Below are 22,285 nucleotides of genomic sequence, written 5' to 3'. Positions count from 1 at the left end.
ATCTTAATATTTGTTTTTTTGTTGAGGGTTTCTAAATTTAGGCTAATAACTGTCTAGAGGCTAGGGATGGGATCTAGAATGTCTTTGGTTTGGGGAGTTTCCATGTCAGAGATCTGTCTCTGAAGATGGAGGTCACACCTTCCTATAATTTAAGATTCTCAGAGATCTGCCTGGAACACTGAAAGGTTAAGACATTTGCCCAGAGTCACCTAGTCAGGATGGGGCAAAATTTAAATAAAAAAGAAGACAAGTCCCTAATTGTGGAAGACAAAGGGAAAGAGACTTTGTTGAATGTAGAACACTCTTAGAGCCCTTATGTGGACTATATGGTTCTTTTGTGGGTGGGGCAGTAGAGCAGCCTAGGAGAGGGAAGCATCAGGCCAACAGGAAGATGTGCTAGTCCCCACCCCTCTAATGAGGGGGTACTTGGGAGGAGCCAGAAAGGGGGACCAGAAAGATAAGAGAACCATTGAAAGGTCTGAAGACTTGATGTAGCTTCAGGGGCATCTCTGTGGTAGGGCTAGAAGGGGATGAGGAGTGAGAGGATCTAAGTTCTAATCCTGGCTCAGTGCCCATCTGACAACGAGCCAACTCACCTCCTTTATCTCTCTGATAAGTAAGGGGCTTGGGTTACATGGTCTTTAGGTTTTGCTATGACTGAAGTGGATAGCATACCAGGGACTGGAGGCAGGAAGACCTGAGTTCAAATCCAGCCTCAGACACTTGCTAGCTATGAGACCCTGGGCAAGTCACTTAATCTTGGTTTGTTTCAGTTTCCTCAACTGTAAAGTGGGGATAATCATGGCACCAATTTAGCAAGGTTGTAAGGATTAATTAAGATTATATTTGTAAAGCGTTTAGTATAATGCCTGGCACATAGTAGGTGCTGTATAGAGCTATCATTTATTATAATTGGGCAATTGAGAGGAATATGGTGGGCACAGGCAGGCTGCTGCCCAGTATAAACAAGGGATTCTGCAAGACAAGCTATGGAAAGGAAAGAAATACCTGATTGAAAAATAAAGGGGATTCCTGGGTTTTTGATGAGAAAGGCTCACAGAGGGACAGGCTGGGTCCCCCCTAGCTATTCTCATAGACCAAGAGAAGGCAAGGAAACCTTCTTTCCCATTGTGGGCAGATCCCTCTATCCCTCTGGCAAACACTGTGGATGATGTGGACAAGAGGTGGGCAGGCACAGATCTAAATCTGCATTACCGAAAGGAACACCCTGGGGGAGACGCCAGGCCATGTGAGAGCATTCTAGGTTCTGGTAGCTCCAGTGAAAGCTTCAGAAACGAAATACATTTAACTTGGCCAAGCAAATACTGAGTGAGGCAAAAATAACTGAAAAGTCTTTGTATTTATGCAGGAAGAAAAGAGGAGGAACTGTTTCAAACCTGGGTCCTCCCAACTTGGAGAGAAGCAGGGATGGTGGGAGGGCCCTCACTGACCTCCTGCCTGGTGGAGGATCCTAGGGAGACCCAAGGAGGGGTGGGGGGGAAGGGGCCCCTGGAAAGCCATCAGGGAAGGGATTAAGGGAGGGAGCCCAGCACAGAAAACTTGGGGTCTACGGAGACATTGCAGGGAGCTCGTGAACTTGGATGGGAGCAAATTCTATCCTGATTTTCACTGATCCCTCACTGAAATTGCACATTTCTGTCTAAAAACACAATTCTGAGAAGGTGTCAGGGGTGGGGGGCACAGGTGCCCCGAGGCTTCACTGGATACTGCCCAAGGGGTCCAGGACCCTCACTAATAAGGTTCCAAAGTCCTGGTGGAGTCCAGAGAACACGGCATTTGGGACCAGACAATGCTTGATGCCTGCCCCCTTGCCAGTATTCTCTCCTTCCCGAAACTCCCTTTTACTGAGTTCTCTTATTCATTAAATCATGGGTTCAAGATAAAAAAAAAAAACTAACTGTGGGAAGCAGCAGGACTTGATGGTTGGAGTCCTGGAAGTCAGTAAGATCCAGGTTCCAATTTAACCTGAGGTACTTATGACCATGTGACCAATGAGAGATTCAGTTTTCTCATCTGTAAAATAAGGGAATTGGATTCAAGAGCCTCTGAGGTCCCTTCCAACTATAGATCCATGATCCTATGAGTTCCCTATGACTATATTGATAAAATCCAGCTCTGCAGCAAAAGCAACAAAATATATGTATATATACATATTTATATCTATCAATATACATATACCTATCAATCCAACTATATATCTTTCTCTCTGCTAGGTATTCATCTATCTATCCATCTATCCAGCCATCTATCTATCTATCCCTCTATTTATTCATCCATCATCTATCTAGTTATGTATTCATCTCTCTACTTATCCATCCATCTATCTATATTTATCTCTCTCTCTCTTTCTCTACTTATCTATCAATATATCTATTTATCTGTCCACATGATGCACACTCCAAGTAGAGTGTTAGCCCCTTGAGGGCAGGGACTGCTTCATTTTTGTCTCTTATGCCCAGCACCCAGCACCTTGCCCAGCATTTAGTAGGAACTTAATAAATCCCTGCTGAATTGAATAGACAAGTCTGTCTCTCAGTTGAAAGGTGAACCAATTGTCGAATCACAGATCTTTGGGCTTGAGGAGACACTGGAGGCTGTCACTTTTAAGAGATGGCCTTTGGAAGCTAGTTGAACCCAACTTAGCTACAGCATTTTATGACTATTTTATATTTTCTTTGTGGAGCCCAAGATACCTTAGAGGCATCCACTTGGTCCAACAGGCAAAGGGTACATATTTTCTGAACCAAAAGTTGGCATGTTTTCTGACAAAGGATAGTGCTTTAAAAATAAACCTTCTTTTCTTAGACTCAACACTGCCCCAGAAAATCTGGGAGGTAGGCTTGTCCCTACAAAGACATAAATGTGTCAACTCAGTCCTTCACAGGAAGATGGGCTCACAGATTTCTGGCTGAAGGGGACCTTGAAGCCATCTATATTTTACATACCAGGACAGAGGGGTCCAGTCACCTGTCCCAGGTCATACAGATACTAAATGACAGAACCCAAAGTACACCCCATTCACACGCCCTCAGCTCTTTAGTTTACCAAAAGACCAAAGGTGACGTTATCTCCAGAAGGTCATGGCAGTAGCTGCAGCATGAGGGATGGATTTGGACTCAGTGGCCCTGGGCCGAAATCCTTGTTCTGCCCTCTAGTAGCTGTGAGACCTTAGGAAAGTTCCTTTACCTCTCTGGGACTAGTTTTGTCATTTGTAAAATGTGATGTTGGACTTGATAGTCTCTGAGGCGTTACCCAGCTCCAGGGCCTCAGGTTCCCCCTCTGTAAAATAAGAGGGCTGGCCTCTGAGGCCCCTTCCAGCTCTGGCTCTGTGATCTCAATGGGAAGGAAGGAAGAAGGCTCCCCCCATCCCTGCACATACCTTGCTGCTGGAGCTTATAGTCAGTGGAGTAGGCCTTGCCTATGATGTTCCACACAGGCCTCAGGCAGCCGAAAAGGCCTTCGAGGAAGCCGCCACTGCCACTGCCTGATCGGCTGAACTGGATCTTAACGTCCTCAGTGCTGCTGGTGTTCTCTCCATCACCTGCATGACCATTGCCCTGAGAAGTGGCCGGCTCTGATTCATCTTGTTCCCTGAGCTGCAAAACACTGTTCTCAAACTGGTCCCTGGCGTCCTCGCTGACGCTGGTCAGTGCGGCTGTGGCGACAGGGCTGGTCAGGCCCTCTGTGAGCTCAGCTCGAAGCACCCCCTTCTCTCCCACATCCTCAAAGAGCTTGGGAGAAGGGCGGCTCCTGGGGGACGTGCGCTCATCATGAAGCCCGCCCAAAGCTCTGCTCTCACTCAAGGTCAAGGTGGTCGAGGAAGACCAGCTTAGTTGCTCCTGGGGGCTGCTCATTGTGCCATGGGTGTGCATAAGAACTGCAGAGGATGTTCAGAGAACAGCGTGAGCACAGTCCTGGGGAAACAAAGGGCTTCAGGACCTAGGCAGAACCACAAACAAGGAATATCAGAGTTCGGGGGCTCTTAGGAATGGAGGCGAAGAGGACCATCTTAGGAGTCCCACAGAACTTGGCAGCAAGTGGCAGGTGTGGGATTCAAACCTGGGTCTCTAGCTCCAAATCCAGGCTTCTCTCCATTGCACCCTGCTTGCCATATTGAATTGGGGGACCACCATCAAAGAGGAGTTGGCAAGAATTCAGAGTCAGACTGGAAGGAGGCAGCAGGTAAGGGCCATGAAAAGAGCTATGAGGCCATGTTAAGGCTTCCCAATGCTGAGCCAGTGGAGAAGCTTCATCTAAACTGGCTCCCCTTACACTCAGCAAGAGCAGAGACTCATCTGAGCCCCCTGAGAGGCATCAGGATGAAGAAAAAAAGCGACCCCCAGCTCTGGTCAGATATGACTGCTACTGACGTTTATGGAGGTGAGAAAAGTCTGATTTCTATTTATGTTTGTTCCCACACCTACATGTCCTTGAAGTAGAGTGAAAGAGGAGGAAACTTCAGCACCCTGGCTAGCTCCTACTTCCCAGGAAGAGTCAGGGACCTCCGAGGCCATCTTGTTTAATCCATTTTAGAGTAGAAATCCCTGAAACCACATACTGGACAAGTAGTCCTCTAGACTTGCTGTTGGACCTCTGGTGAGTAGTGACCCTAGAGACTACAAGGCAGCCCATCCCACTTTTCGGAGCTCCAAATGCTCAAGAGTTTTTTCCTTCATTAAGTCTAAATGTGCCTCTTTGAAGTTTTTCCTATGCTCACTGGCCTCTGTTCTCTTCTCGGTAGCTAAACAAATGAGTGGATTCTCTCTTTAATGGAAGGTCCTTCAAATTCATGAGGATGCCTGTCCTGCCCTCCCTGAGGCTTCTCTTCTCCAGGCTAAACAGTCCCATTTCCTTCAACTGAATGTGGCCCGGCCTGGATGCCCTTCCCATGCTGGCTGCTCTCCTCTGAACCCCCTCCATTTACCAATGCCCTTCCTAAATTTAGATCCTCAAATCTGAGTGGAACTGAAGCCAAGAGTGGAACCAACATTCCCTTGGTCTGGACACTAGGCCCCTCTTACTGCACCTCAAGTCAACAGGACCTTTTTTGTTGTTGCTGTATTGAGGCTGTGCACTCATATTGGGCTGGCAGTCTTTATGCCTTCAACCTTCTGAGCTCTTTTCTCCCTACCTAGATTTTTTTTGCTTTTTTTTTTTGGAGAGCAACTTAACTGGGGTTAAGTGCTCAAGGTCACATGGCTAGTTTTTGTGTTGTGTCTGAGGCGGGATTTGAAATCAGTTCCTCCTGACTCCAGGGCCGGTGCTCTATTCACTGCACCACCTAGCCACCCCAAACCCTACCTAGATTTGACACAAGGACCTTCAAGGTCATGCATTGGACTTGGGGTCAAAAGAGCTGGGTTCAAATCCTGGCCCTGACACTTAATAACTATATGTTCATTGGGGGCATTTATGCTTCTTTGGCCTCAGTCTCTTCATCTGTAAAATGAGAGGGGTTGCATTAGGTCATCCCTAAGGGCTCTTGTGACCCTAAGCCCATTTGCTCTCTGGTCTCTGCCCTCTTCTGTAAACTAAGGCAAATTAGAGTGGAAGCATTTGTTCTTGTTCTGAGGCCAGCATTGGAAGTGACACATGGAACTCATGACATACTTATATGGAAAAGGGAGCTCAACAAACAGATTCACCGTGTCCTGATCATCTCCTTCTCCTCTGTACTATATATAGAAAGGCCCAATTTATTTGATATTGGCAAGCTCAGAAATTTTTACAAAAGAAAGACTGCCAACTCAAGGCAGATTCCATTCCTCCCACTTATTGTTTGTGTGACATGAGCCAGTTAGCCTTTCTGAGCCTCAGTTTCCTCACTTGCAAAATGCAGAATTTGAGCTAGATGGCCTCTGAGGACCTTCCAGCTCAGGGAATCCTATGAGCCAAAACAGACTTAACAGAAGGATCAGGCCCTTTGGCTCAATCAACTGAACCTTAAAATGCATGATTTATCCTATCTGTGCAATTATGCTTTTTAAGAAATACAAACAGGGGCAGCTAGGGGGTGCAGTGAATAGAGCACCAGCCCTGGAGTCAGAAGGATCTGAGCTCAAATATGGCCTCAGACACTTACCACTAGCCATGTGACCTTGGGCAAGTCACTTAACCCCAACTGCCCTTCCAAAAAGCAAAAAAAAAAAATTAAAAACAAAAGAAATTTTAAAAAGAAATACAAACAATTACAAGCATATATATATTTTTACTATGAAATGAACATTTCCATCCTACTATCTCTCGTATGTGTTAGTGGGTGCCGCTTGGTCCTTCGAGGCACTCTTAATCTCTAGCCCTTCTTTGGCAGAGTTTAGAGGGAAGAGGAAGGGGATCAGCAGCAGCTGTCTGCTCCCTGGGTCCCACTGGCAGCTGCCAGTCACCCTGGCCATGCTCCAAAATCACAGAGAGGAGGAAGAGTTGATGCTGTGTCACCAGATGTCCTATAATGTCCACATTTTCATTTGAACCCAGGACATTTTATGATACGTATTTCGGGGTTAGCATACGCTGATGGGATATGGCTGTGATTCCTGAGGAGACAGCAGAAATACTGGTGATATTAATAAATACTTGGTCAATCTTGACCCCCACCCTCACCCCAAATGAAACTTCTCATCTAACTATGGTGAGATTTAAAGCTGAAACCTGCCATTATCCTTCATATCTTTTCCCATGTTGCTGTGGGAGACACCACCTTGCCAATCTGTGAATAACTCTTACATGGATTTCTAGAAATTACGGTTCAAATACTTTGATTCTCAAATGGCTCCATGATCTTATCTACTTGAATGTCCTTCCAGCAATACAATTCACCACCCACTTTTATTATGTGCATTTCAAACAGATGATTAAAGTATCTATCATAAAACAAGATATTCTGGTCGTCTATTAGAAATCCATGTAAAATTCTTTAATTAAGATCTTAAAACTAAGTTCCTTGTTTGTGGTCATATGATAAGAAGATACTCCCAGGGAAAGAATTTTCCACCCAGACCCTATTTTAGTTTTGTTTAGAGAAAAACAAACATGATTTTTTCCCAAATAGAATAAAAAGAAAATCCACAAGGATGTGAAATATTGTCTGCATATTTCAAATAGCAAATGGGCTGAATTCTAAGAAACAACCAGATAGACCGTACTCAAAGGAAAGAGCATGAGACTGGGCTCAGAGGACCCTGACTGCTAATTTTCACCTGCGTGACCCTGAACCAGTCTCTTTAATCTCTTCTCGGGCCTCAGTTTCTCATTTGTAAAAGGAAATGTAAAATGATCTCTTAAGCAGGAACCAACTCTGATTCTATAGTACAATGGACTATCTGCAAAACAAACTCTGCTTACTGCAGAGAAGGGTAAGACTCCATTTCTGGCCTCTAGGAGCTCAGGAGCTGCAAGGGAATCAGGGATAGTCAGAGACCCAGAGAGAAAGACTGAGGCAGTTAAGATTCTTTCTGGGATGAGAAACAACCTAAAACATTGTGATCTAAAGAAGGAGAAAGACCCAGAAAAAAAGGCTCAGGAGGGCAAGAAGATAGAACCAGCCAACAGTTAACAAGCTGCCCTGGACATGGGAAATTGGATGCTATGATAAGAAGCTTAGCAGACAAGCTGATTGCTGAGTTATCCCAGAGGGAGACCCAGCTGGTTAGGAAGGCAAAATGATTGCTGAATTATTCAAGGAGACCCAGCCATGTAAGAAGCCTAAGGTTACAGCAGTACCTTTTATTGTAGCAAAGAATTAGGAACTATCAGCTGAGGAATGGTTGAATAAACTAGTCCGAAAATATAGTGGAATTAACTACGGTATGTTGAGAAATGAAAAGATGTATTCAGAGAAACCTGGAAAGACAAATTAAACTGATTCAGAGCAAAGCAAGCGCAATCAGAATGGTGTATACAAAACTACAACAATGTTAAGAAAAACAAGCCTCAAAACTTAAAAGTCCTGGTGTAAACAGAGCAATCACTTGGTGCTAGGACAATGCATGTTACCTGCCCCCAGACTGTGAGGTGAGGAAGGAGGTGCTTGGCTGATATTTGGATTTCTTTTGCCCAACTAGATTGATTTCTCATAAAGGAGATTTTTAAAACAATTGGTGGGGAAGAGTTATGCAAGGAAAATGGGGATCACGCAAGAAGAAGAGAGTTGAGAGTTTCAAGTATAGAAGATTCTGAAGGAGATATAGACAAGATAGTATTGAAACTAACATGCTGAATTTAAAAATGCAAGTTAAACATATTAGAAATCTGTGGTTTCATGTGCAATTCTCTTTATGAAAGTATACATGTTTGTCAAGTACAAAATAACAAAAAATAATTCATTTCAAACTTGAAAAAAGCTTACTGGGCAATCTGACTGCTGAGTTATCCACAAGGGAGACCCATTAGGTTAAGAAGCTTAGCTATGCATGAAGGAGACCCTGCTGATTAAGACCTCTCCAATCTTGGATAGGTCTTGACCCCCCTCCCCCTTCCCTTTTCTCAGAGGAAGGCTAGTGGGAGAATTGACAGGTAATAAGCCAGTTTGTTTAGAACCCTAAAACATAACTGGAACTCTTTGGCCCAAGAGAGGAGATTCATGCTCCAATCTGACAAGGGAACACTGCTGGAGGGCCTGTGGAAGGCAAGGTCTCTAAGCAAGGCAGGCAGGTGGCTTCCCCTTCTCCTGGCTCAGTCAGGCTTGCTTTCAGGCACAATAAACATGCAGGACCCTGCAGAGGTTAGTCTGACATTTTCTTCCCACTGCTCTCAAGGACATGACACAAGTTTTGGTCACTGGACAATACCTTTCATGAAATAGGGGACAATGGTTTCTCTAAATTTTGCATGGCCTAAGTGGCATTGAACCCCTTTTTCCTGCTTTTAAATGAATGCTGTTTTTGCCTAAAGGTCTGCATGGCCATGGGAGTGGGGGTGGGGAGGGGAGGAGGATTAGAGATGAGAAGGAAGAGCTGGAGGGCAGAGGTTACTGGAAGAAAATCCAATTACATGGGAATGGGATGGAAAGAATGGAGAATTCTAGGCCTGAGAAACTGGTAGACTGGATGCCCCCATTATAGAGCCATGAGGAAGCCAGGGAGGTAGAGAAAGAAACAGGCCACCAAATCTCTCCTTTTTAAACAAGAAGAACTAGTCAAGACAGGACTCAGAGGTGGGGGGACTTCGCCATGGAAAAACTCATACTCAGGGCTTCAAATGATCTGAGGGATTTACTAGACATGTAGGCAAGGAGGTCTCTACCTTTTTTTTTGTTTTTTGTTTTGCTTTTTGGAGAGGGGAGGGAAGGGCACTTGGGGTTGTGACTTGCCCAAGGTCACATGGCTAGTAAGTATTAAGTGTCTGAAGCTGATTTGAACTCAGGTCCTCCTGACTCCAGGGCTGGTGCTCTATTCACTGTTCCATCTAGCTGCCCCTCTCTACCTTCCTATAATCCTCTGAGTGAAGCTTTTTCCTTGAAATCCACACCTTGGACTTTCAGGTAAGTCTCAGGATAGCAGATACAGGATTAATATGTTTCCAGGTTTCCTGGGAGGGGACTACAAACCAAGAAAGGGGCAAAAGCCCAGAGGGTGTCCCTGGACTCTTTGGGCTTGGAGAGTCTCTGACAATGGAGTTCCATTTGCATCCCTCTAGCACCTAGCACAACACTCTAGACACAGAATCCACTTGATCAATGTTTGTTCAATTGCATTTAATTGAATTGAGTTCAAAGAATCATAGAGGTTGCTGGGCTGGGACTTACAGGAAAGGGAAACCACAAAGAACCATGCTTCCTGGAGGAGGCTGGCATGGTTGGATGGACTCTGGCCTGTTTAATCCTAGGGGTGGGGCTGGAGAAAGACTGGATCCAATTCTACAAACATTTATGAGTCTACCAGGTAGCAATACTTCATTAGATAAATGGTAGAAGCATATGAGAATCACAAACTATTAATAAGCACATGAAAAGAGTGCTCCAAATCACTAAAAATCAGAGAAATACAAGTCAACACAACCAGGAATTTTCATTTCACACCCAGCAAATTAGCAAATAGGCCAAAAGGTGTGAACTAAGGTTAGAAGAGCTATGGGAAGATAGGCAGAGCTGCACACAGTTGTTGGAGGCCATTGATAAGAAGGAAGTCTTCCTGTACACCACAATATTATGGCAGTACCTTTTGTGTTAACACAGAATTGGGAACAAAGTAGGTGCCTATAACTGAGAAATGGCTAAGCAAACGGAATATTCCTGAACTGTGCGAAATGATGACTGCGGTGAATACAGAGAAATCTAGACAGGTCTACATGAACTGATACAGAGTGAAGTAAGCAGGATCAAGAAAACGATATACACAATGAATCTACACAATGTACAATCTACATAATAATGTAAATAGAAACAAAACAACCACACATACAGATCAAAAAGTGAACGTTACAAAATTACGAAGAAGAAATATGAGAAGACACTCCTACCTCACCCCTTAGGAGGTGAGAGGTCTCCAAATATTGCACATTGCTCATACTTTGAGACTTTCTAAATGTATTGATCAGTTGTGCTGATTTTTCTCCCCTCTTACTTTGTTATATGGGATGGCTCTTTTGGAGGGGCAAAGGGAAAAATACAACAGGAAACTATTGGGATATTTTTTTAAAAGACATCAATAAAAATGCGTTATACTTTTTTGTTGTTGTTAAAAGCACTTATGCAAAAGTCACTGTGAGGACAAAAAGACCAAAAGTGAAGCAGCCTTTGATCCTGGAAATCTTCTGCACTACTAGTGGATACAACATGTACACAAATAAGTACATTTCAAGGTTAAATGGAAGGGAGGTGGGGCATTAACAGCCAGAAGAGACAAGGCATGCTTCACTGGGAAGGGAAGACTGGAGCATGCCTTAAAAGAAAATGATCTGATTGCTATCATGTTTTAGAAGAATCAATCCAGGATGTTTGGTAGGTTTGCCTGTAAATACTGTAGGGGGTAGTTGGTCTTTGACCAATTGCTTCCCATCTCTCCACTCCATCCCCATCATGGCCAATGGAGTTACATTTTGAAAGCAAAGGGCAGATAGGATGGTGTCAGGTTAAGGGTAAAGATGAGGAGATGCCCTTCATTCCCTTTTATTGTTGTTCAGTTGCTTTTAGTTGCATCCAACTCTTCGTGACCCCATATGTGGTTTTCTTTGGGAGAGATGCTGCAGTGGTTTGCCATCTTATCCAGTTCATTTTAAAGATGAGGAAATTGAGGCCAAAAGGGTGAAGTGAAGCCCAGGCTCACACAGCTGGGAAGTATGAGGCCAGATCTGAACTGAGGAAGGAGAGTCTTCCTGACTCCAGGTCTGACAACCTATGCATTATGGCACCACCTAGCTGCCCTTAACTCCCCTGCAAAGGGTGAAAAAATCCCTTGATTGGATTAAAAGGGGAGTGTGTCCGTGAAGAGGCAAAAATACTGACAATGGCCCTAGATTAGACAACTGAACAGTAGAAGAGTTAGACAGCTAACAGTGTCTAACAGCAGCTGAACTATCCACCCAGTGGTATACACCCTAGTTAGTAGTAAATCAGAAAGTTTGAGGCACAGCGGACAGCTTCCAGGAGGGAACAGAGATTCATACACTCTTTACTAACCTAATGGAAGGAATAATTTTTAAGTAATGTGACCCCCTGGCAAGAGAGAAGAGAGCCAACTGCAGACTCAAGGGAGAAACTAGCCCTGGTTGTCAAGAGGTTCACTGTGGGAGGACTCCACAGAGGACTGGAAGGCCCTGAAGTATGGGCCGAGTGGGGATGATATGAGTTCTCTTGGCCACGTGTATCTTTCATTGCCTTTCTTCTCAAAGATATCGTGTATATTTGTGGGAGAGGGTGCCCTAGGTTTGTGAGAGAATGTTTTGTAGCTGCTTTTCTTCCTATGCCACTTTAATAAATGCTTCTTATTAGAACTGTGTCAACTGGACAACTGTTAAGGGGAAGCACACTGGTGGGGGCTCTTGAGCTATGTTTTAGTCCCATAGGATAACCCTTAAACCTTGAAATAGTAGTCGCTCCCTAGGGAAGTTGTCCAGAGTGTATGGTACAATGTGACATATCTAACTGGTACCCAACTCTTGGGATCTTAGCAGAAAAAACTTTTAATGAAGAAGCGCTGATGAGATTACTCTTCTGCCCCAAAAGCTTAAAATGTTTCTTTTTGCCTCCAGAATAAATTTCTTTAAAATGTCTTTTTAAAAAATTTAAAAAATTCTTCAAATACATGTAAAAACAACTTTTAACATTAGTTTTTTAAAAAAATTGTGTTCCAAATTCACTCCCTCTTTCCCCTCCCCCTCCTCGAGAAGGCAATTTGATATAGATCATACATGTGCAGTCATGCAAAATGTATTTCCATATTAGCCATGCTCCAGAATAGATTTCAAAGGCCTTTGTCTGAAATTCAAGACCCTCTACAACATTCTAGCATCTCAAACTTTTCTTCTCATGCTCTCTGCTCTTCTGCCAAGGAGAATCACTCTCTGTCCCCCATGCCTGGAATGTGTGACCTCCTCACCTCTGTCTGTTGGAAACTCTAGATTCCTTCAAAGCTTAACTCAAGTGTCAACCCTACATGGGACTTTTTCTGACTTCCCCAGCTTCGAGTGTTTCCCCTTCCCTGACAAATGACCTTTACTTTGTATATATGCTTGTAATATAATGCCAAGGAAAGGCAACTTCCCAAGGTTCAAAATACCAGCATAGGGGCTCTCCATTTTATTCAGTGACCAACCAAGAACAGAGAAGATCAAAACATGACATCATTCCAAATACAGCATTTACTAAATGTGATTAAATAATCTCCAAGGACTACCCCACCCCAGGACCTTCCAATCATTCAATCAATTACAAAGTCCCTGGTCTAAATACTACTCTACCCCTAGGCTGTACCTTCATTTAGTCCACCACAAAGCCCCTCTTCTCAAATGGAGATTAGTTTCCAAACATAAGTAAAATACCTTCATTTGTTCAATCACAGAGCACAAAAAGGTCAAAAGTTCCCCACCCCTGGATCACAATTGAATCTACCCCAGAGTTACATCAAGTTTAAGCACAGCACTTAATACCCAAATGGAGGTCTTTTCTTCATCTTGACACGAGGCAAGTTCTCAGCAATCTTAGTTCCTGGGGAGACAAGGCTTAGCAAGGCCACAAGATACATTGCCAGTCCCTCCATTAATTCATCCTCTGTCTGTAGAACAGTCCTAGAACCCCTGAAAACATTAGCAAAACCCTCTCCTAGGATTTCTGTAAACATACAACAAGAAAATCCTTCTTCAGGGCTTCTGAACCAACAGAAAGGTTCCCAGACCCCTGCAACAACAGCACTGTCCTTCACCAGTGGACAGTATTCACTCTGTCTGCAGGACAGTCTCCAGACCCCTGCAACAACAGCACTGTCCTTCACCAGTGGACAGTATTCACTCTCTGTCTGCAGGACAGTCTCAGGGCTTCTTAACCAAAAGCCAGGTTCCAGGACTTCTTCAACAACAGGACTGTCTTTCACCAGTGGACAAATCTGGCAAAAGAACATCAAAACAGACAGACAAAGTACCAGCAAAACAGCCATGTCTCCTCAGTCCTTGGCAGCTCAGGGGGCAGGTCTCAAAAGTCCAGGGCAATTCAAAGCGGCCACCAGCAATTCTCTTAGTCTCTCTCTCAGCCTCCACGAGGTGCTGCTTCCAAAAAAGTTCTTCTGCCTCTCTCTTGTCTCTCCAAATCTAAGTCACCAGCTCCTCCCAGTTCAGGACTTTCTTTTCACATCAACAAGTCCATCCCACAGGTGGGATTAACAAGCTCTGGGTTTTAACACAATCAATTTGAAAACCAAGCCCAATACAGGGGAATCTCCACATTCCATTACTATCACAATTTATTTATGTATGCCCACATTATTTCCACCCAATAGAAGGTAAGCTCCTTGAGGGCAGTGTCTGTTTTGTTTTTGTTTCTATATTCCAGGCACCTACTAGTGTCTATAGGTGCACACTGGAGGTGTTTAATAAATGTTCAAGATTAGTTTCATGAGTTTAATGAAGAAGGTCAGTAGGAGTGAAAGAATGAGAGTCAGAAGGACAGAAGAGAGGTAAATTACCTATCTCTCTACATATTATATGAATATGCACATATATGAAAAAGTAAAATAAGCTCTAGCTTTGGAGTCAAAGGCCCTGGGTTCAAATCCTCCCTATCTGTGTGACCCCTGGGTAAATCCCTTAACCTCCCTTGGCCTCAGTTATTTCTTCATCTATAAAATAATGAAGTTAGACTATGTGGTCTCTGAGGCCCCTTCCAGTTCTAAATAACCCTATGGACCCAAGTCACTTTACCCTTCCTGGGCCTCAGTTCCTCTATGTGTAAAATTAAGGTGTTGCATTCAGTGGCCTCTGTGGTTCCTTCTGGCTCTGGATGTATGAGCCCAAGTTCACCACCATTTTGCCATCATGACATAGTCCCTTTACTTACTGCCTCCAGTAATGTTCTTGCTTGGCTTTCTGGACAATGGTGCTAATGCTCCTTGACCTTACTGGTATAACGGTCAAGGGGAGAACATAGGAATGCATGCCAAAGGACCTTACAGAAATTCATTCCTTAGAAATCTGGAAAATCCTCCCTTCCTGAACATGTCCACTCAATCTGTCTCTCAAGGTTCACCAGCCCCCAACCCCCTTTCATTAGTCTCTCTCAGTCTTGGCCTACGTTTACCCATCAGTCATACAGAGGCAGCCCAGGCAGCTCTAACATCACTGTGCCCCTGTCCCATAGCATAGCCCCAATTTCCTTCACCAGGTGGACCCTATTTATCATCAGGGCAGTTTCCCATGACTCTCTGGCTCTAGCCTCAGAAGGCTCAGCACAATACCAACTGTACCCAAAAGCAGACTACTGAGCAAAAAGGAGAAAACACATTATCGCAGTAAAATGTGGAGAGCAAAGAATTCATTAAGAGAAGGAGGGAGAAAGGCTGTCTAAATGCATTTTGAGCCATCTGGCCTCAATCACTCTCCATCCTTCCTTCCCTCCCAGAGGCCAAAGCTAGAGACATTTTGACTGCATCCCAACAGCTGGTGCTGGGCTGGATGACTTCCACAGGGCAAGATGAACAAGTTCCCAAGGGACCTCGGAGACCCATCTGGGTGTGTACTACTCCTGGCACAAGCCAAGGCCTGGTCGTCTGTTCTGAACCATTGGGAACATTCTGGAGCCCAAAGATTGCACACCCTGGGCTTTGAGTATCTTTCTCTAAATGCCCTGGGCCAAATCTGAGAAAAAGACCTTCTTCACTGCCACTTGCCAGTTCCCCAGAGCTGTTTGTGGGCTCCCCCCACCTCCAAATCCAACAACCCAACTAAAATACTTAATGAACCTAAGTATCATCCCAGAAACTCAACCAAAGACTTCTCTGAACAAATGGTGTACCACTCCAACTTGGCAAGCCTACTCCCCTCAGCAACAGCCACAGAATAACAGAATCTCAGGGTTAGAAGGGACCTCAAAGGTCAGCTCATGCAACCTCTCCCAGGACAGGAATCTTTTCTACAGCCTACTTGACCTTGCCTTCCAGTGTCTGTTTGCCTCCCTCCAGGGATGGGGAACTCATTACTTCTTGGGGCAGCTCATTCCTCTTGAGATACTTCTAAGGGGTAAAAGTTTTTCTTCCATTCAAGCCTAAAGTCTGCCTCTCTGTGATTCCCCACCAGGCCCTGTCCTGGCTTCTCCCTCTCTCCTCTGGGGCCAAACAGAACAAAGTTAATTCTTCTTCTGCATGCCAGCCCTCCATATCCCTGCCTTGGTTCTCTCTTCTCTACACTGAATATTCCCCAGTTTTGCAACTGATGTTCACATAGCATAGCCTACAATGCTTCAGCATCTTCAACGCTTCTGCCCTATTTCTGCTCCCTTTTTACAATGTCCTTCCCAAAATGCAATGCCCAGAAGTACACACAACGCTCTGGCTATGGTCCTCCTCCCCCTCAGTGAGAGCTTCTGATCCCAGATCTGACACTGATGACTGAAATGAACATCTTCCTCTCTCCTCAGATTCTTGGAGCCCCCGAGTTCTGGCCGCATGTCCTCCCTCTCCCTTTCTCCAGGACAGCTTCCTCCTCTACCCAAGCACCACGATCATTATCATCTAAGCTTGATACATTCCCCCAAGGTCTAGGACATTGCTCTGTGACTGAGAGGGATGTCAACATTTAGTTAACATAACTGCTGAGAAGGTTCCCAGGACCCCCAGCCACAAGCTCAGTGATCCCCTACAAGTGTCTTCCTCTTGCTTAGTTGACCTCTCCTGTCCCTCCCAGCTCTCAGCCCCAGAATCCTTCCCATTCTCTGCTTGGCAATAGGATTTAATTAATGCTGCGAATCCTTTTTTTTTTCATTTAATAATATGGGAAACTCAGTTACTCAGCAGCATCAGGGACTCGGAATCAGGGAATCCCCACAATCCATCCCAGAGGCCATCTCATGCCCAGTCTACTTTAAAGACTGCTAGTGAGGAGGAGCCTGCTACCTTCTACCATGACCAGTCTATTCCACTCCTGGAGAACTTTCATCATTAAGAAGTTTCTCTTGACTCTGACCCTAAAGCTTCTTTGTGACTTCTACCCTTTCCTCTTGGGAGCAAAGAGAACATCTAACCTGAGTGGTATGTCACCATGTACAGATGTTGGACCTGGAGTGAGGAAGACCTGTGTTCAAATCTCACCTCATATACTTAGTAGCTGTGAGATCATGGGTAAGTCACTTCAGTCTGCTTCAGTTTCCTTAACTGTGAACTTAAAGATTGGACAAGATGGCCCCTGAGGAAGTTTGAAGCTATAGATCTGTGCTCACTTGAGCTTTTTCCATGTAAGCACCATACATGAAGCTAGGAACCCAAGGCCTCCCTTGTCCAAGTTAAACATGCCCAATTCCTCTACCCAGACCTGCCATGACATGCCCCCCAGACACTCTCCTTTAGATGCTCCCTAGCTAGCCAATGTCCTTCCTAAAATACGGAGCCCAGAAATGAACACAACATACCAGGGACAGGCTGGCCAAGGCAGGGGTAAATAGGAAGTCCTTGTTAGTCCAATATTCTGGTTAATAAACAACACATTCTTGACAAAAAAGGTACTCAATTTTGAAGATTTAGAATAAAAGAAAAATACTCAAATCTAAAAGAGCTCTTGACTGTAACCAAAAATCTTGTGAGACTTTCAGGTGCCCATGGTGAGTGGAGATGGTGGGGTGTAGGGTGTGTGTGTGGGAGCTTTTTCCTTAAGCTTTACTGGGGGCAAAAAGATTAAAGAAGGACAATGTTCCCTTCAGTGGGGGCCAAGAGCTTGCTCCAGAGCTCCTCTGTTGGCCTCTAAGTTGCCTTGTCATGAGTGTACCAACACAGGGAACAGCTTGAACTTGGCCATTTCAGGTCTTCTAGGGCCACACTCAGGAGCCAGTAACGCCTCAGCGAGTTTGGACTCTCCCAAGCCTTCTCCCTTCTATAGGGGGCCCTTCTCAGATGAAAACCCTGCATGTCAGGAGGGACAAAATGTACCCAGCACAATCTCAAATGCTGATTGCAAGTGGCCTCAAAGGGTCTTGCTCCAGGGATTTCTGTTTGGTTTTCTTCTTTTCCCCCAGAGCCCTCAAGCCCCTTTGGTGGCTTCTTTGAGTGCTCAGAGAACTTTACATTCTAGAAGTTCTTCCTGATCAAACAGAACCCCCTCTTGTTAATGTCTTGTTTCGTACATTAAAGTCCTCCCTAGGGAATTGCCCTCTAGTCTGCAGAACTGAACACTCCGTTCATTAGTAAAAAGAAACAACCATAAAAAAAATAACTCACACCATGTTGGTGTCTGCCAATATTTGCAATATTTGGCTTCAGTAGGAGTGGTTCATAGATCTAGGGTGGAAGGGACTTCAAGGGCCATCTAGTCTAACTCTTATTTTACAGAAGAGGAAACCGAGGCCCAGGGAGGTAAACTGACTCAACTCACATTGGTGGTCAGGATCCAACGTGGAGGACATTGATACACACTGTGGTCCCAGCTTCATCATTAACTAAATGGGGCCATGAACAAGTCACTTCACTTTCTCTGGGCCCAATCTCCCTCATGCAGTTCTTACCTCCCCTTGGAATAGCTCCCTCTTGCCCACCAAAAAAAAAAAAAGGTAGAAAGTCTATGAGCCAACCTTGAAGCCTCAACACAATCTGACTCCTATTGGCTATCTTAACCTTCTCTCAGCTACTTTTATTGTCATTCTTTGAACGCATTCCATGCTGTCCCACCTCTTTGTCTTTGCTTCTATAGTTTCTTCTGTTTGGAATGTCCTGTCCCATCATCCCCATCCATTCTTCAAGGCTCTGCTCTTTTGTGGTCTCCCATGATTTTCCAGATGATTATGATCTGTTAGTCATTTGATCTCATAGCATTTTTATACCCCTATTGTATTTTTAAAATTTACATTCTACTTACCAATTAACAAACAATTATTAAACTCCTACTATATGCCAAGCACCTTATCTCTCTCTCTCACTCTCTTTCTCTCTGTCTCTCTCTCACTCTCTTTCTTTCTGTCTGTCTCTCTCACTCTCACTCTCTCTCTCTCTCTCTCACTGTCTGTCTCTCTCACTCTCTCTCTCTCTCTCACTCTCTGTCTGTCTCTCTCTCTCTCACACACACACAAACACACATTTCCTTTTACCTCCATCAGATTGCAGAGCAAAAACTATGTGTGATTCATTGGTGTGTACCCAACATAATATATCACATACAGTAGATATTTAATGAATGTTTGTTGAATGGAACAGATGAGAGAATGTGCTGAATGAACCTGGGGAAGAGAAATAAAGGGAGTGACAAAGCCTACTAGAAACTTTTGCCATGTTGGCAATAACTTCTGGGGCACAAAATAATGATAGACCAATTTCTTGGACTTACGGGTAAAATTCCAAACTCTGAAGCCAATGTCAAAATTTACAAAGAAAATCAATTGAGGAATAATACCAACTGAATACTAGAAGGTTACTCCAGCCTTGTCTTTGTCAATGTATGCTACTCCAGTTTTTTGCTGGTAGAGACAGTACATTGTAGGTGCCTATTCAAACACTTATTAAGCACCTCCTTCATCGCAGGTATGGAGAAGATAAAGACAAAAATAAAACAGTCTATAAAAATGTTTGTGAGGGGCGGCTAGGTGGTGCAGTGAATAGAGCACGAGCCCTGGGATCAGGAGGACCTAAGTTCAAATCTGGCCTCAGACATTTAACACTTACTAGTCGTGTGACCTTGGGCAAGTCACTTAACCCCAACTGCCTCCCCCCCAACTAAATAAATAAATAAAAGTGTTTATGGGAATGGATGACTGAATATTTGAATGAATTTAGCTGAAAAAGGAATAGATCAGACTCAATGATCTCTAGGGTCCATATTTCGGGAACCTTCAAATGTCAAATCCAAGTGATTCGGTCCTAAAGGATGGAAGGACCAATATATTGCAGGATCAAAGCATCCCTGGGCCCCACCTTCCTGGCTTTCACTATTGAGCCCTGAGGACTTGGCCATCAATGTCATTTGGAATTTCTCTATCTCTTCAAGTGACACACCTGTCTCAATGGATCTTTGCATCTCCCTCAGCACCAAGGACAGTGCTTGGTGGCCCTGAACTCAACTGAACCTGGTGGGAGCTGGTTAGCTCAGAGATGATGCAGCTGTAAAAAAAGCGGGTTGATAAAGGGCAGGTGACCCAAAAACAGGGGTAAAAGATGAGCTATTCTTGTTTGTTTTTCCTATCTGAAGGAAAAACAATTTTGATAAAAAACAAAAGGCAGTAATTAAGGTTTTTAAAAAGGAGTTGCTGCCATATTTGTACTAGAGATCAAATTTCTAGGTTAAAAAAAATCTGACTAGTTAGAGTCCACTTATATCGAACAGGCTGCAAGCTGAGATAACACAAGGTCGGCAATTCCCAGAAACCAAAGAGGACACTTGCTCCTGCCAGAGAGGATCAGTGCTTTAGCTGCACATTGAGAGGAGCCCAGTCCAGCCACCCCCGCAACATGACCATGCAGCAGCATACACAGCCAGCCCCAAACAGCAACAGGACAGAGAGCGGGAGCCCAAGGAACTGCTGAGAATGATTAAGAGCTGACATTTGTCCAATGTTTCCAAATTTACAAAGTGTTTTATGTATGTGATCTTAATTGAGCTTGAGAAAAATGGTAGGAGGTAAGGAGTGAAAGGTATTATTGTCCCCATTTTACAGATTTGGGGAGGTACTGACAACTGGGGGAATCAAGGAATGTCTTCTTGAGGGAGATGACATTGAACTAAGCCTTTAGAGGGGAAGAGGGTGGGATGGTTCAAAAAGGCAAAGGGGAGGAGGAAGAGCATCCAAGAGGCAGATGAAGGAAGTGAGGTCTACAACATGTACAAAAATATTTTTAGCAATTCTTTTTGTGGTGGCCAAGAACTGGAAATTGAGGGGATGCCCATACATTGGAGGATGACTGAACAAGTTGTGGCATATTAGTGTAATGAAATACTATTGTTAATAAGAAACGATGTGTTCATTGATGTGTTCAAGCAAACTTCAGAAAAACCGGGAAAGACTTGCATGAACTGATGCAGAGTGAAATGAGCAGAACCAGGAGAACATTGTACACAGTAACAGCCACATTGTGTGATGACTGACTTAGTTCTTCTCAGCTTCTCAGGAATGCAAGGATCTAAGACAATTCCAAAAGACTCATGATGGAAAATGCCATCCACATCCAGAGAAAGAACTATGGATTCTGAATGCAGAGTTAAGCAGAGTAAATGACTCTCTTTTTTTTCCCTTTCTTGTGGTTTTCTCCTTTAGTTCTGATCCTTCTTAAATGACATGACCAATGTGAAAATATCTTTAATATAAGTGTACATGTATAGCCTACATCAGACTGCAGACCTTCTTGGAGAGGGGAAGAAAATTTAGAACTCAAAATCTTGTAGAAGTGGATGATGAAGTTTAGGGAAAGGATAGGTAGGAGCTAAAGGTAATTGCAAGATTGTCAACAGACTAGACAAGGGTCTACCATAAAAGGGGGAAAATATTGATGTCAGGAGAGATAGGGTTAAAGAAAATGAATGTGGAGTAGGACATGCTCAGAGCTTGGTGCATGGGGGACACAAGGGTAGACAGGACCTGTGGACCAGTGGAGATGCTGGTCTAGAACCTGGGAGAAAGGTCAGGACTAGAGCCCCATAGAGAGGGGGGTGGAGGCCTGCATCTGTGGGAAAGTGGTAGTGGGTTCAAATCCTGCCAGGAACACTTCTTAGCAGGGTGAAAATCACTTCCACTTTCTGGGTCTGTGTTTCTGCAGGTGTCCCTCAGGCCCCTTCCCCGCTCTGAATCTTTGTCATAGGATCCCATGAAATGGATCCCAACTTTTTCATCTATTCACAGCGCTGAGGATGAGAGAGGGATTGTAGCTGGCTACCAGAAGTGACAATGAGAGAAGGTGGTTTGAGGTTTTTTGGGGGGTTGTTTGTTTTTGTTTCTAGGACTTAGAGTCCCGAGCTCCCTTCCAATGCTCTATTTCTGCTTTGCCATATTTTTCTGCTGAGTTTTATTATCTTCATGGTGATATTTTAATCCAGGAGATGCCTGAAAGTGTGTCTGAGAACACCATGCTCTTGGGTTGAGCAGAGATTTCACCTGAGGAAAATTAATCCTTCCCTCTTGGATCAGATCATTGTCCTAGAATGTGCATTTCCCTGTGCACTGGAGGGAAATCGATACAAGCCACTAAATTATTCAGGGGGGGCTGGCTCGGGTTTCCCTGGCTCCATGCCGTGGATGGACCAGTGAGAGCCTTCTCTGGCTTTTTTTCCCTAAAGGATTCTCCCTTTCATCTTTCCTTCTCCAAGAGTACCATTGGAAAATGAGGAGGAAGAGGATGATTTTCCAAACACTTCCTAAGCTTCTACAAGAAGCAGAAAAGAAGGGACAAAGAATGAACAAGGCAGTCATAACGTAAGGAAGAGGACACACAGAAAACAGATTTCAGATCTCGAGGTAGAAGGAGCCGCAGGGCTCATCTGGCCTCCAGCCCCTCATTTTCTGGATGAATAAACTGGGGCCCAAGGAGGGGCAGTGTCTGAAGAGGAGGAAGCAAAAGCAGGATGGGAAACAATCAATACGTATTTAGTCAATGTCTCTGTTTGCTAATAGTAAATAAGTACCTTTGGTACACTCGACTCTGTTGGGAATGGGCTTCAG

At 44.3% G+C, this 22,285-nt stretch overlaps 1 protein-coding gene across 2 annotated transcripts in view; it reads right to left on the bottom strand.

The window, feature by feature from the left end:
- Nucleotides 1-22,285, bottom strand: part of MAP3K13 (mitogen-activated protein kinase kinase kinase 13) — a 184,017-nt gene that overhangs the window by 24,700 nt on the left and 137,032 nt on the right. For both annotated transcript variants that reach the window (XM_069089359.1, XM_069089360.1), the window contains one exon: nucleotides 3,401-3,960. In XM_069089359.1, coding sequence (XP_068945460.1) covers nucleotides 3,401-3,893 — 493 coding nt within the window. In that variant the 5' untranslated portion in view covers nucleotides 3,894-3,960. The remainder of the gene's footprint in view (nucleotides 1-3,400; nucleotides 3,961-22,285) is intronic.

The sequence above is a fragment of the Petaurus breviceps genome, unplaced genomic scaffold, assembly GCF_028583685.1.
Source record: "Petaurus breviceps papuanus isolate PSGF00001 unplaced genomic scaffold, PetGlider_PUasm1.0 186, whole genome shotgun sequence".
Classification (NCBI taxonomy): domain Eukaryota; kingdom Metazoa; phylum Chordata; class Mammalia; order Diprotodontia; family Petauridae; genus Petaurus; species Petaurus breviceps.
The sequence above is the reverse complement of the archived record's forward strand: the minus strand, read 5'-3'. Positions and strand labels throughout refer to the sequence as shown.